This window comes from Arachis stenosperma, chromosome 6 (genome assembly GCF_014773155.1).
Source record: "Arachis stenosperma cultivar V10309 chromosome 6, arast.V10309.gnm1.PFL2, whole genome shotgun sequence".
Taxonomy (NCBI): domain Eukaryota; kingdom Viridiplantae; phylum Streptophyta; class Magnoliopsida; order Fabales; family Fabaceae; genus Arachis; species Arachis stenosperma.
This window is the reverse complement of record NC_080382.1, coordinates 2,336,483-2,352,935: the sequence shown is the minus strand read 5'-3', so window position 1 is coordinate 2,352,935 and position 16,453 is coordinate 2,336,483. Positions and strand designations below refer to the sequence as shown.

The 16,453-nt window shown below is 34.1% G+C and overlaps 1 protein-coding gene across 1 annotated transcript; it reads right to left on the bottom strand.

The window, feature by feature from the left end:
* Positions 1-1,939: 1,939 nt before the first annotated feature.
* Positions 1,940-3,845, bottom strand: LOC130936028 (AAA-ATPase At2g46620). The gene has a single exon (XM_057865999.1). The coding sequence runs from the start codon at positions 3,722-3,724 to the stop codon at positions 2,294-2,296; it is 1,431 nt and encodes a 476-aa protein (XP_057721982.1). The 5' UTR covers positions 3,725-3,845; the 3' UTR covers positions 1,940-2,293.
* Positions 3,846-16,453: the final 12,608 nt, after the last annotated feature.

The following is a 16,453-nucleotide window of genomic DNA, read 5'->3' as shown; positions in this document are numbered from 1 at the left end:
AGTTAAAATAAATAGTTGTTTGACAAAAAAGTAAAAGTTATTTCTAATAAGTAATAAGCATCAGATAAGAATTAATATTTATTAAAATTGTTACTAAAATCTAAGATTTGAATGGATTGAACACAAATATATATTTTTTATAATGGATTAAACACAAATATAATAGTAATAAAGATAAAGAAGATATATTTTAGAATTTTAATTTTTTTCAAAATAAAAGCTAATGTTGAAAATATATATATATCTCAGTTTTTTTTAAATTAAATAAAAAATAATTATTTTTTTAAACCCATTGTTTTAACTTTAAATTCTCCTAAATAGACATTTTTGTTAGAATTTAGGACAAGTTCGTGGCATCTCTGGTGAATTTCTATATCTTTAAAGAAACCATGTTTATTGTCTGTGTACTTTTGTATACTCCTGTATACTATTGGAGACTTGGAGTCTTGGAGATATGATAATAATTTAAAAATTTAAATTTCTTTTTCAATCAGAATTTTAGAGAAAATTTAGGTGAAGTTAGTCAGAATACGATAAATTCTGTAAAATAAAAGTTTATCGGAAGCCTCATTTTAAAAAAACGTATTCTAAACATTGAAGTTGGAATAAAATTTTTTTAAAAATAATTAATTTTTTAATTTTATTAAAAAAAAACCATATATCTCCCTTCTAATTTTGAAAAGCTAACAATACCGTCTGATAAATAATACCAAACTAACTACTCCTAATGAGAAGGATGTGGACTTTACATAAGTAATGACAACTATGTACTTATCAACAATTCCAAGTTGGGAGAAAACTAAAATGTAGTGTTCCAGTTGCACTCTGCGGAATTACTTAGTTAGCGATCCAAGTCCTTGTGGGTAGAAATCGATTTCGGGCCTCAGATAAACAAACAGTACATAATAAAAATTTTGCGGCTTATGATTTGTTCTAAATTAATCACGATAGTTCAGACGAATAAATAGTTTGTAAAACGAAATGGAATTAACTTGTTTTGATTTATATTATTTATATATAAATTAAATTAACTAAAGTTGAATTAACATGCAACACAATAAATAATACTAAATTGTACTATTAGTATAATATATATATATATATATATATATATATATATATATATATAAGTTAATTATTTATTTATTTTATTTTAATTTTAAAATATAAATATCTAAAAAAATATTTTTTATTTAAATTTAAATAAAATATTAAAAAATAAAAACGAATAAGAATAAAAATTTAAAATTTGTGTGTTAATTCAAATTTAAAAAAATTTGTATTTTTATAAACTTATAAATTTAAAACGAAATAATAAATTATTTTTAAAATTTTATTAAAAATTATCATTTGATTCATTATTATTTAAATAATCATTATAAAAACTTTTAATGTTCTAAAACTTGAATTTAAAAAAAGATAACCCATAAAATCATCAAAGCGTTTACATAAAATTCAGTATTTATTCACGTGAATTACCCGATTTAATCACTTGGATACCCGGACATGTAATTATACAAAGATGATTGACAAAAGTCTGTTTTCCCTTGTCAGTTAACTTTCCTCGCCATCTTAAAATAAGACTTAACTAAGTTTTTTAGTACACCTTATGCTTTCCATTGGAGATATAAATGTATAACATAGTAGCCAGATTTAAAATAATCTTTTTGACTGTCTTTAAGTATCTAAGGGGCAACAGATTTGTTTACTTATTGTCAAGCTCGAGCACCCCACTACTTCGTATTATATAATGTGCTGTAAATGTTGATGGAGATATAAATGTATTAATGAACCGAAATAATCATTTATGAGCATTTTATGGAATGATAAACCACAATATAATGCATTACTGTGAGAGTGAGATAACAGTAATTAATTTCTGTAGGACTTGAGCATCATCGTATAAATATGATTTGACATACATAAAAGACTCTTTATAGAATGGTAAAACGCGATATGTATTTTCTGAAAACAGAAAAAATATGATTTCAAAGAGAGAGAATAACGCAAAGAAAGAAAACATTTCAACTATAAATAAAAGCAGATTCGCAAATCACCAAAATGAGGGGAAAAAACTATACAGTGTATGTATAGTTTGCTTTTGCCTAATATATGCAATTAACCATCTATTTCTAGTTATTTACATTCCCATGAGAGACAATCCCACTGAAGAGAGCATATCTATCCACCATCATGTATCCAATCAATAAATCATAAATGTATAAGCTAAGCTGGCTTATCTAAGAAGAAAAGAAGAGCATCCTTCGCCTAAGCAAACCAGTGGTGACACGTGTCATCTCAAGGGGCTGGGCATTGAGCTGGTGTTGGAGGAGGGGGATCTTCTGGTATTCTTCAACCTGAAAAAGCCGTACAATTTACGCAAATCCTTAACCGTGTGGAGACCCTCACCACACATAACAGCGTCAGGTTCGTCCACGTCATCCTCCCCTGTATGCCGTACGATCGGACTCCCGGACCCTCTCCCATCGCCGTCCGTTTGTAAGGCGGTGATCACCGATTTGATGGCCCGACTCGGTGAGTTTCGGTTAGCGATCATCAACTCGCCGATCTCGGCGGGGCTGAGACTCGCGCCGTTCTGGAAAATCTCTTGAACCTGAGGGAACAGCTTGTGCTCCTTCACTCCAAGGTAGTTATTCGCCATCGTCTTGAACGCCGTGAAATCGCACAAGGGAAAGTGGATGTGAACGTCGATCCGACCCGGCCGAAGAAGGTTCGGGTCCACGTGTTCCTTGCTGTTCATCGTGAACACCATCACCTTCTCCTCGCCGCAGCACGAGCTCACTACTCCGTCCATAAAGTTCAGCATCCCTGAAGAGCTCACCGCCGTGGATTTCTCCGCCAGGAACCGGTCGAGGTCCTCCACCACCACCACTGATTTCGGCGTCGTCTGTAGTAGGAGCAGTTTCAGATCCGAATCGCTGGGAACCTTGGAGAGGTCGATGTCATACACGTCGTAGCGAAGGAAATTGGCCAGGGCAGCGACGAAGCTCGATTTTCCGGTTCCGGAAGGACCGTATAAGAGGAAGCTCCGTTTCCACACTCGGCCAAGCCGGTTGTAGTACTGCTTCGCCCTGAGGAACGATTCGAGGTCGGATTTCACCCGGTTCTTGAGATCGGACTCCATGGCAAGGGTTTCAAAGGTGCAGGGGTGGGTAAAAGGAACTGATCTCCACCTTCCTCCTCCCTGTGCAGCGGCAGCGGTGTTCATGAATAGCCGCAGATCGCGGTTCCCTTGCTGCTCAATATCGTCGGCGACGGCGTGAATGTGCTGAAGGTAGGGGCGGAGGATTCGGCGTTTGTCCACTTTTCTTATCTTGAGAACGAAGGCTCTGGCGCGATTGAATTGGGGATTCTGATCAGCACCGTCGTCGGCGTCGGTTTGGTTGTGCCAGAAGACGGTGGCTCCGAGAAAACAGTCCTGAATGGTTTGGTTGGGGCCGAGGCAGAGAAGGATGTCGTTATGCTTCTTGCCAGTAAGGAGTGTTGTGAAATCAGAGTCTTCGATGGAAGGGAGAGAATGCAAGTAGAGGGAGACCTTCCTGTAGAGATGATTCTCCTGCAAGGTTGTATGGTTGTGCTGTGGGACCTTCAAGAACTGGTACACATGGAACCAGTCTTCCACGCCCCTCCATAGCTTCTTGGAGAAGGAGAAGAAGAGGAGCAGAACGGTGAGGGCTACGAAGAGTATGACCATTGCAGGCATGGAGGAATTCAATTCAGAAATAATGAAACCATTTTGGATAATTGAGAGAGAGATGGGTGCCGTTTTGTTAGAGAAGCTGATACGCCCTGCGTGTTCAATGCTCAGCTACCAAACAACTACTTGGAGAATTTATAAGTATTATTTAAATATTTATAACTATTATTTTTACTTCAAAATATTTTTATAGAAATAATTAGGTTGTCTTTCTCAAAACCAATTTTTTGGCCACTTTCAACCAAACACATCACTGGTATTGTAATTTTATTAATTTGACTATATATCCTTAAAATTAATTTTTAAAAGGATAGCTTTAATTATTTTAAATAAAAATAAAAGTCTAGGGACCAGCAACTTTTGTGTTTTTTGACCAGTACTTAACCATCAAAACAAAAATGAGTGATCTCCACCATTAGATATAATCTCACACCATTAAAAATACTATTGATGGCCAATTGATGGTTATAAAATATCAAAATCGCTGTCCCCTAATATTCCTCTAAATAAAATTCATAATTCTTTTTTCAAATATAAATGGAAAAAAAGGTAATATATAATTCAAATATTTCTTAAAAATATAATAATTCCTGTAACGTTAATTTGAAATTTCACTATAAATAACGCTAAAAAAAATCAAAATAAATATTTTTAATGAATATTTGCATTATTGAAAAAACAAAATTTCTTATTTCAGAAAGAATATTCCCTCAAACTTGTGTTTTTGGTTTATTATTACTTCAAAAAAAATATTAGTGGTCAATATTTTTAGTAAACAAATAAATTAGAATAATTATCTAAATCAGTTATTAAGAATTTTAAAAGTGAACATTTTAGTTTTTAAAAAAATTAATATACAAAAATATCCTTATGGCTTTATTTTGACAAACAAATTAGTTTTCAGTTTATTTTTTGAAAGAATAATTACCCAAATCAGTTTTCAAGTATTTTAAAAGCAGATATTTTAATTTTCAAAAAAATTTAATACACATTAATTTTTAACGTTTTTCCATCAAACATAATAGTCTTCCATCCAAAAAAAGTAAAATAAAATTATTATTATTATTATTATTATTATTATTATTATTATTAATTACATAATAATATTGTACTATTATTTTTTGTATTTTTTAGACAAAAATAATAATAAATTTATTCATTAGATTTTTATGTATATATTTATAATATTTATAATATAAAAAGTATATATATAGTCACTTAATAATAATAATAATAATAATAATAATAATAATAATAATAATAATAATAATGTTCAATAAAATTATTAGAGATTATTCTATAAGAAATTTAAAGTTGAAACTATTTGATATTTTTGTATTTAATATAATCAAAAGACGTCCTATTTTAAAAAATATTTATATTAAGAGAAAATATTTTAATTTAGATTTCAAAGTATCATTATTCACCTTACTTGTTTTTAATGGAAAGAGCGTATTAATATGCTAGTGTCATCGTCTACATTCACAAAACTAAGATAATAAGAATAAAAGTTGATATATAGTAAAAGTAAAATGGACGGGATTGTTATGTCTAATAGAAAAAAATGTTGGGGATTGATTTGTGTATTAATTTTCTTTGGAGATTAAAATATCCGCTTTTAAAATTCTTAGGACTAATTTGGGTAATTACTTTGTAGGAAAATAATCTGAAAACTGATTTGCCACATATTCCCACCCAGCATTAAAATAATCTAAAAATAACCGTCAGACTCAACATATTCCCACCCAACATTATCGCACCCACCACATTTTTGCCACATCAAACTTCGTTATTACTTGTCTTTTAATCTCAATCAGACCTAACATGTGAAGCTTATATTTTTTCTTTAGGTCTTTAATCATTCTCATCTTCCCATCCCTCCTCAACCCCCTAATGTTCCATGAACTAAAGATCATTTTAGAGGATTATTACATACCTTTTTATTATTCTTGGGTCTACTCCGTCTTGTTGCCACCTTTTGTTTTGCCAATCTTTTTTTTTTAGCAATTTCTTCATTTTGAGCTTGGAGGATGGCCATGACATCATCTTCTTCGGTGTACAAAATTGTACCAGACTCCATTGCTACTTTCCATGTTCTCTTGTTTTCCAACATCTGCTCCTCCAAAGTTGTATTCTGATTGTCGCTAGTTTCCTCATCGTTTTCCTCAATGTAGTCCCCTATTTGCATATCCCCAGCTGCATTCCCACCCTGCACTTGTATAACACCCTACCATATAGAGTCTTATGCTTAAGTCATAAAATAAAGATGGCTACGACCTCTAAAATAAAATATATAGTACGTATAGTAGTGCAAAAATGTTCATAACTAGGAGCTTTTGAAGAAAAATGGGTAAATCAAAAGCGTTAAATCAAAAGGCGCAACACTCCGATCGATGACGTAAACGAACATATAAGGAGTAAGCTAACGCGAAGAGATATACAAAAGAGTGCCAAAAATTACATATATCAAGGCTCCGGACTCAATTTGTGAAGTCAACCAGTCAGAGCATAATAGTACACACACACACACACACATAAGGAAACTATCCAAAAGACAACCCAAAGGACGATATACAAATCCTGTTTCTCCAAAATGACCTCTAAGAAGAGATAATACAAAATACATATGAATAGTGGAGAATATAATTGTCTAATCAATATACATGATCAAAATAAAATCCCAAGATACTAAGGATCTTCGCCAAAAAGGAAGTCTCCAACATGTCTTAACGAGGAGCCTCACGTCCTGTATCTGAAAACCACAAAATTCGCATGGGTGATTCTCAGCATGGTAACAGTGCCCAAATATCTAACATGTAAGAAGGCAATCCTAGAACTTTCAGATATAATTAAAGCGTATAAATAGGCTAAACTATGAGAAATGTAAATAGGCAACTATCTTAAGGATCTTCAGACTAACTAAGTATCCCCTTTCCAAATTCTGCAAACATCCCAACCATCAACAGTAATTAAGATGCAAACATAAGTATAACAAACAAAGAAATGCACAAGTAGGAAGCAGATAAGACAATTAGGCAATTAGCAAGTAATGATGCAATCAATTAGGCATTCCAAACAAATCACATATAATGCATATGATGCATGCCTGTCCTAGTGGCTGACGAGTCTCATCTGTCGGTTACAAAGCCAGCCCGACAAGTTCTGGTAGCTAACCATTGGAATGTCCATCTGTCGTGCATCCCCAACTCGAGTTATCTCATAACATAAACATCATATATACATATATTGAACACCCTCACTGGTGTATATTTACAGGGGCGAGCTCATCCAGAATTTTCACAGTGTCCGGCCACACTTACGACATAGGGTCAACAGAGTATCGAGTTTCCACCTGGAGCACGTGGTAGCTAGCCACTGCTTTCACCTAGGAAAACTCGTATCTCAAATAGGTGGAGTGCAACAATCATAATAGTCAACAATTCAGCATATATGCATTTAACCACAGCCATACATTAGCATTTACCTCAGCCATCCGGCTTACAAATCATAATTCATACTCAGCTATAATAATCACCACATACAGCCATTCGGCTCATGCCGCACTCGGCCATCCGGCTCTTATCATATACAGCACTCCACCATCCTTCTCAACAACTCATATCATCATCTTTCATCATCACATCCTTTTTCTTCCTCCATAAGTTACCATCTTCCCTAATTTTCTCTCAACCACCAGGCATTTTACATCAATTTAAGATTTAGGGGATGAAATTGGGATTTTATAAGCATGATATAACATCTCGCAAAGTTACAAGCTTGTTGGGAATGTGAAGAGCTTGAAAACAAAAGCTTTAGAAGAGAAATGGGACGCGTGCGTACGCACAAGGGTGTGTGTGCGCACGCCCAGAAGTATTTTTAAAAGTGTGCGTACGCACCGGTCTGTGCGTACACACAGAAAGCAAAATCTCCAGGTTTGAGTGCGCGCACAACCTGTGCTAGCACCACCACCAGCATGCCATTCCCAACGTGTGCGTGCGCACAGGCCTGTCATTGTAAAGAATCTTTGTCTTGTTTTTCACATTTTCTCCGTTGTATATATATTATATAATATATAATAATATATAATATAATTAAGAATATAAAAATTCTTATATTCTAATCAGAAAAATTTTAATATAATAATCAAAGAAAGACTTCTTAAGTTAATAAATAATTTAAATAATAATAAATAGGAAATTTCCCTAACATGGAAATCTATTTCATTTTTATGGAATGTTCGGACAGAAATAGACCCCTTTTTATTAGTTATTAGAAAACAAAAAAGCTATCGAATGAATCGTTGTACATTTCAAATTTGAATTAAGAATTCGGCAGAAAATCCAAGTGGTTATTAACAAAATAACTATTTTTTGATAGTCCTATATAAAATTATGTATTAGAAATTGAAATAAAGAAAAAGGGAGGATTAAAAATGCGAGATCTTAAAACATATCTCTCCGTGGCACCAGTGGTAAGTACTCTATGGTTCGGAGCTTTAGCGGGTCGTACGCACAGCTCGCAATCCTTCGTTGGTTGTGTGCGCATAGCGCGTGCTAGCGCTCCCATCAGTAGCCTTGTCCCCGCGTGTGTGTACGCACAGGGTTGTACGTGCGCACAGGTCTAAATTCCAGTGGGGTGTGTGTGCGCACAGGGCTATGCGTGCGCACACAAACCAGAAATTACAAATTCTGCAGAAATTGCAGAATTCAGAATTTTGGCCCAAACTTCCAACAATCATATCTCCTTCCACAAAATTCAGATTTCAACCAAATTTAAAGCATTTTAAAGCTATGAAATTATCTTTCAGTTGATATAAAAATCATCAAATTTTGAAAACAATAGCTCAAGATATGATCCGTTAAAGTTCATCAAAATTCCATTTTTACCAAAACTCATAAACTCCCCATTTTCAAAACATACTCTTACCATTCCATACCAAATCAACCCAAAACTCAACCATTCCAATCATCAATTATTTTCAAACCTCTTTCAATCATCAATCCCCAATTCCTTCATATTTAGCTAATTCTTAATTTAACAAGTTGCATAACATAATCAACATTTCACATCTCAATCTCCAACAAATATTCAATTCTTCAATCATCTCAAATACATATATATACATGTATCAATATTGCACTTCTATCATGGTCATCAACAATGGCCACAATTATCATGCCACATACAACCCCACATACTTTGCCAACAATTATCATTATTCACAGTCATTCACCCACTATCCCTATATCCATCTCAATCCAATTCATTCACCAAATATATCAACATGTCACAATCCACTAAATTCATGCATAACATCACAACTTATATCATCCATCAACCATATTAATAGCTCAAAAATCTTATCTTAGGGACCACTAGCCTACGTTTTTACAACCACATTACATTTTAGATACAGGAAGCCGAAACCATTTCTTAGCCGATTTCCGTTCCACCCAGAACACTCTAATTTCAACTTCCAAGGTTTTCAAACTCCACCAACAAATTTTCAAGCTTGGAGTTCCATACCAAAACTTTCCAAAATCACCAATCAAGCTCTAAAACACATATATACAATATCTAAGCCACAATATCACATCAAAACACAATAACTCAACATCCAATATCTCAAATTCAACACTTTCACTAGGGTTTGAGATCTCTTACCTTACTCAAGGACCAAGGGAGCTAGAACAAGCCTTCCCTTCAAGTTAATTTGACCCTATAACATAAAGGAGCTTAAAAATCTCAACATTTTTGCCCATAAAATTCGAAACTAAGAGCTGGGAATCGAAGGATAAAACGTGGCTTACTTCATGTTCTTTCCCTTTCTCCCTTCTAATTCAGCGTGTGTGTGTGTGTGTGTTGTGAGGGGAGAGAATGCTGATTTCTCTCATTAATTGAGAGTTCGGCTGGGCCTTTGGGCCCAACTTGGGTTAGGTTGGCCGGTTTGACCCGTTCGGCCCAATCTTGGGCCGATTTCTTTAAAATTAGTGTCAAAATTCTCGTTTTAAATTTCTCCACCATATTAAACCATAAAAACCTCATTTTTCACTTTATAGAATATATTTTTAATTTATGGATTAATTAGCTCTTAATTAATCGAGTTTTACAACTTGCATCCTCTGACCTATCTTCCATCCAGTGCCTCCATTTACAGCCTTAGTAACTACAACTTCCACATTGACCCAGCTACTATTTTTAGGAACACTCATAGCCTTGTTCTCCCCATCTGATCCAATATCCCCATCTATATCCCCGTCATTCCCATCATCGCTGGCATCCCCGATTCCACCGTTCTTACCTCCGGCATCTTCCTTGTAACCATGACCTCTACCCACATGGACCTCAATGTTATCACACCCCTTAACCCCTCTAGTCCCTCCCACCTCCCACTCAGCCAGTATCGTTTCAAGTTCCTCAACCTCCAAATCCTCCGTATCGTGACTTACAACATTCACTGCCTTTCCAACCTCCACCCCAGCCTTCACGTACCTGGGCATTGCTGAATAGTTTCAACCTGGTTTACAGCATCATGGCTTCCACGGTTCCACTTTCGGCCAGCTCCAATGCCGTCGTATTCACCATTCATAGCCTGCTCACCCATTGCCCCGTCCTTCATCGTGCCTGTACATAGTTGTAGAGGTTTTGCTCTGTTCGCGCAGCCATGGCGGTCTCGGATCCCCTCACGGCATGCTTCAGTTTGCCGTGCGCTCCTTCCCTGGGTCAGGGCAGCGTCTCCACCTGCAAGAAGCATGCGTGTATCTACTTCATCCTAGGCTGCTCGTATCTCCATCAGGTTGCTGCTTCTCACACGACCCGGTTCTATATGGCCCGGCCAATCCAGCGAGCATGCCTCAGCAGTCTTCCAGCCTTGGACTGCTGACCCATTTAAGTCCAAAGGCATTCAATAGCTCAAGTTGTATTTGAAAGAAGTTTTGGCCCACTTTTTTTGCCTTCCGCTGTTAATTTTCTTTTCCTTGCTAACTTTCCCTTGCGGCTCACAGTGTACATTGTCAAAAACTAAGGTTACAGTTTTATCAGAATCTTCATTATTGCTTATAATGACACCCCCCACAGAATAAGCTCTCTCTTCATTTTGAACATTATTTGCGTTAGATGTTACCAAATATAGACGATTCTGATTTAAATCTCTATTAAGCCACTCATTCAAAATACTTTCTGTAATTAGCAATATGTCCTTGGCTTCTTCATCCTCCCGCATCACCGACATAACCACTTCTTCCGCCAGATCTACGTGTTCCAGTAGGTATATTTGCCTCACCGACTTGGCGGCCATATCCGCACGATTGCCTGCGGTACTGTTTCTTTGTAGTTCACTGCTGGTGTCTATGTCTGCACCATTATCCAACTGACAGTCTATTCCATATGCCTCTCGACCCACTTCTTTAACCAAGACATCAAAGCCACTGATCAGGTCCTTAACACATGTATCAATTTGTACTCATTCAACACTGAAACTATTGCAGGATTCCATAATTGCATCGCAGCCAACTACTTCACCGCACTGACCCCCTATGGTTTTAAAAGTTTTCGCAAACCAAATATGTAACAGAACTCCAAAACATTCTAGCCACACTCTTCTAGTTTCACTCCGTTCCGAATTTTCCCATCTCCAGACACTGTGGAAAAACTATAACAGGCTATTCATTTTGAAACTGTATGTCTCCTCAGCACTCAACATACTGTCAAAAGTCAGTAACGCTTTATAAGCGCCCAGTTCTCGTACTTGGGTTACTTGAGGCAAATTTTTTGCGATATGATACTTCAATGAGTCAAAGTTGATAGCAGCTATTGTCCCTCCCACAATACTTCTTTGTAGCCAATCCAAATTTTCTTTAGCCAGTACTACTTTCACCTTTTTTGTCCATCCATTTCTGTGAGGATCTCTGATTGCTGTCTCATTTTTCAACTCTGTTGTATTCTTCCGGGCCTCTATCTGAACCTCCTCACATTGCAGCCGACGAGTAAAAATGTTCTGATCATCTCCTTCCATCTCGGCTCTCTTCAGATCATTCGTACCCGACACTCGCCTGTATTTTGCTTCCCCCACAAACACAACCTTACCTCTCAATCTCATTCGATTCATTTTCCTTACCGCCTTCAAAGCGCCTCCCTTCGTGGTGTATCATATGAATGAAAAATATATATACGTCACCACTTTTTTGTTTTCGTGACAGATATATATCATTTATGCGCCTCGTTCAGTTGAACAACTAAAACAACTCCCTCTTCGATATATCTTCAGAAAGATTATCCACAAAGATAGAGAAAGATTCATTCTCTAATCTTTGATACTCTTCTCGGTTCCAAACTCTTGGATCTCTGTCTTGATTCCTATGTCTACCCCCCTTTGTGTTTTCTACCTACACTCTCTCACCCACTCTCTTTCTCACTCTCATATTTTCAAACAAAATCTCCAATGGTTTTATAAATATATCTGTAATTTGTTCTTCAGTTGGATAGAATTCGATTATAACTTCTTTCTCATTCACCAATTCTCTAATTTTGTAAAACCGTATATTAATATGCTTTAATCTTCCATGGAATACTGAATTTTTGCAAAGTGCAATAATTAACTTATTATCACAAAATATTATTGTTGGAGTAATTTGTTTTTCTTTCAATTCCTTAAGAATTCTTCTTAGCCAAACTGCTTGCATTGCACAATTTGTTGCTGCTATATATTATGCTTCTATTGTAGAGAGTACTACTACTGGTTATTTCTTTGAAGACCATAAAATTACACTAGAATCAAGGTGAAATAAAAATCACGAAGTACTTTTTCTTGTTTCAATAGCTCCAACCCAATCACTATCAGTGTAATCGACAAGATTCACTTCATCAGTATTTTCATAATAAATATCATCATTTAAAATATATTTGATATATTAAAGAATCTGTTTTACCGCTTGCAAATGGTTGGTACAAGGCTCCTCCATAAATCTGCTAAGCAAACCAACTCCAAATGCAATATTTGGTCTGATTACAGTTAAGTACCTTAGATTTCCAATCAAGTTTTGTAATATGTGGGATTTACTAATCTTCCTTTATCTTTTCTCAGCAACTTGAACTTCTCTTCGATTGGAGTGGGAACTGGTTTTGAATTTTTCATCTAAAATTTCTTCAAAATATCATTTGCATATTTTTTTGTGACATGAAGATTCCATCATCTTTTTGAATGACTTTAATGCCAAAAAAGTAAGACATCAAATCCATATCCGTTATTTCAAAGTGTTTTATCATAGCCGCCCTAAATTATGCAATTATCTTCAAATTGTTTCTAAAAAATTAAATCGTTAACATAAACTCACACAATCAAGATTTCTCTAGATTCAATAAACTTGATGTAAAGAATATGATCAAATAGAAATCTTTTGAAATCATTTTGAGTGAAATAAGAATCAATCTTCTTGTACCATGCTATTGGTGTTTGTTTCAATTCGTACAAGGCTTTCTTCAATAAGTAAATTTTATCTTCTTTTCCAAAAATTTCATATTCTACAGGTTGCTCAGTATACACTTCTTCTTCTAAAGTGCTATTTAGAAATGCTGACTTAACATCTATCTGATGTATCTTCTATTTATTTTAAGCTGAGAGTAAATAATCATACGAATGATTCTAATCTAGTAACAGGAGCAAATAATTTAAAGTAGTCATTACCTGGTTTTTGTTTGTATCCCTTAACAATTAATCTTACTTTGAAACGATGAACTTCACCTTTGGGTTGTACTTAGTTTTGTAAACCAACTTAACTCCAATTGAATTTTTATCTATTGGTAAATCTGTTAGCTCCCATATGTCATTCTTTTCAATGGCATGAATTTCCTCATCCATTGTTTTCTTTCAATTGTTGTCTCTAGAGGTTTCTTCAAAGTTCAACGGTTCACAATCTGAAAATAGTACAAAATTTATGATTTCTTCATCAGACAGATCGTTGTCATTGTCAACTTCATAATCTGCTAATCGAGTAGGTAGTCTTTACTCTCTTTGAAATTTTCTAGATGATTCTAGTTGTTCAGTTGTGTCGGGTTTTTTTCTTCTACTTCGTCACTCATATTTAGAATTATAATCCTCTACTTTTTTTGTCTTTATGTTCTAGTCCCATATGCCTTTCTCGTCAAATATCACATTTTTACTGATAATCACCTTCTTTGATTCTAGATTATGCAGCTTGTATGCTTTTGAGTCGTGCTATAACCGATAATGATACACTTCTCGCCTTTGTAATCTAGCTTTTTTTCTTAATTGATCTAGAAGAAGGGTATAAGCAATACACCTAAAGACTCTTAAATAATGAATGGAAGGCCTCTTTCGACTCCAAGATTCTTCAAGAGTTTTATCACAAACACTTTTTGTTGGACACTTGTTTAAAATATGAATTGCTGTTGCAACTGCTTCTGTCCAAAACTCGCATTTGTTTTGACTGAGCATGCATCTGACCATATCCATGATGGTTCTGTTCTGTTCTTTCAATAACTCCATTTTGTTGAGGAGTATATTTAATTGTTAGTTGGTGTATGTTGAATTTCGTGTTACTTAAAATATTTTGAACATGCAAGATATTTTGTTCTCCTGTCTCTACTTTGAAAATTAAAACCATGACCTCGTCCTTCTTGTGCGTGGCTTGATTCTGCAACATTCTTTAAATTCACCCAAATTTTCAAGGTTTTTTTAGTGAATTTTTATGACTTCTCCAATATTCTACTAATGTGGCTTTCCATGGTTCTTTGCAACTTTGCAATCGTCATGGTATCGATATTGTGAGAGTCTAGTATTGTAGTCACCACATGATCATACTTCATTGGCATGGTACAAAATTTTTTTTTACATTTTTCTATCGGGCATATCTTCTCCATAGACTCTCATCTTATTGACAAGATCTGTAACACGAGAAAAATATTACTCAACAGTTTTTGAACTAGACATCTCGTACCTTTCATATTCTCTTCTCAATGACTGTAACTTTACTTTCTGAGTTTTATATACGCCTTTGTACGATAGTTTTAACATATTTCATGCCTCTTTTGCACTTTTGGCATTTGCTATTTTGCTAAACACTGCGATCTCTCCTCTGTTGGGTAACATCTGCTCCTTCTTGATAACCCAGTTCAATAAAATTTCACAGGTTTTGAGCTTTCAAATGGATAGACATTCAAGTCTCCCAATAACTATAATTGAATTTTTCATCTAATTTGGGACCGGATCATACAACATTGAAAGTGTTTGTCATATTGACTCTGTGAACAAATAACTATGTGAGAATTCTTTCATACTTCACAAACTCTCAAACACTTGGCACTGGATTAAACTAGCACTGATACCAAATTTAAGTATAATATCCACAATTAATTATCACCAAAATCACTAATTCACATATAAATGACACTGCCATATCTTTCATCACTTAAACTCATTAACAATCATAAAAATATAAAAGAAAATTTTTTAAACAAACAGTAAGCATTTTGATTCACGAAAAGATTATTAAAGTACATGGATTTTAAGCCTTTATACAGACAAAATATGATAACATATTTAATTACTAAGAAAGGTTATTATTGACTATTAACAACTAAACATGAGTTGTAATAGAAGTGATAAAATTTGTAAAAAATTTAAGCCATTATTGTTGACTACTTTTAGCATGTAATTAAATTTTGCAACTCATATTTGTCTTTATATTCTAAATACTTCGACCATGTTGTAAGTAATTTGTAGCATTTTTTAATTTTTTCAAATTTTATAGAAAATATTATATGAGTAATAAAATTTCAAATCTTTTAACAACTTGGCAATATGTGAAATCTTCTAGTTTCTTGTACTTTTATCCAATTTAATCGGTTTAATTATTCTGTTAGTTCCTATAGTTTTACAAAATTTTTAATTAGGTCCTTGTACTTTTTTTCCTTTTAATTAAGTCATTGCACCAATTTTTTTTTAATTGGATTTCTATATTTTTTTTTTTGGGTCCTTGTACCAATTTTTTTTATTTTTAGTTCGATTCCTATAAAATTAAGTCAATTACTGCCAAAAGAGACTTAATTAAAAAAAAATTGGTACATGGACCCAATTAAAAGGAAAAAAATTATAAGAACTTAATTAAAAATTTTGCGAATCTATAAGAACTAATAGAATAATTAAACCAATTTAATAATTTGTTTATCTCATAATTATTCATGATGATTCTAATATAAAGATAAATATAAGTTAATTTATTTCGTCCGATATTTATATAAATTAGAGGGTAAATTGAACCACTCTAGTTATCTTCAAACTCTTCTCATGCATGACACCGAGCCATCAATTAACTAATCAATAATTCTACTTGCAATGTACGTTATGACCAAGTTGACATGCACAATGGAAAGGCACGATGCCCTTTTCTATTGAGTTCTTGTCATGCATGGACTTTTCTTAATATCCAATTAAGTTTGGGAGTTTAATTTGAATACATTGATATTATAAAATATTTTACATAATATAATAATATCTATTTTTTTAAATGATCATATAATAATTATTTTTACTGATGTAATGCATCAAAATTAAATTCTTAAATTCCATAAAAAAATATTTGGCTCAAAACTACTGAAACTCCCAAAGATCAAAGTTGACACCAGCAACCAACACTTCTCTTTTCAACTTTTTTTTCTCCTCAAAGACACCCCTAATTGATTTGAGCTCGCATCATCAACTTTTCATTTTCTTGCTAA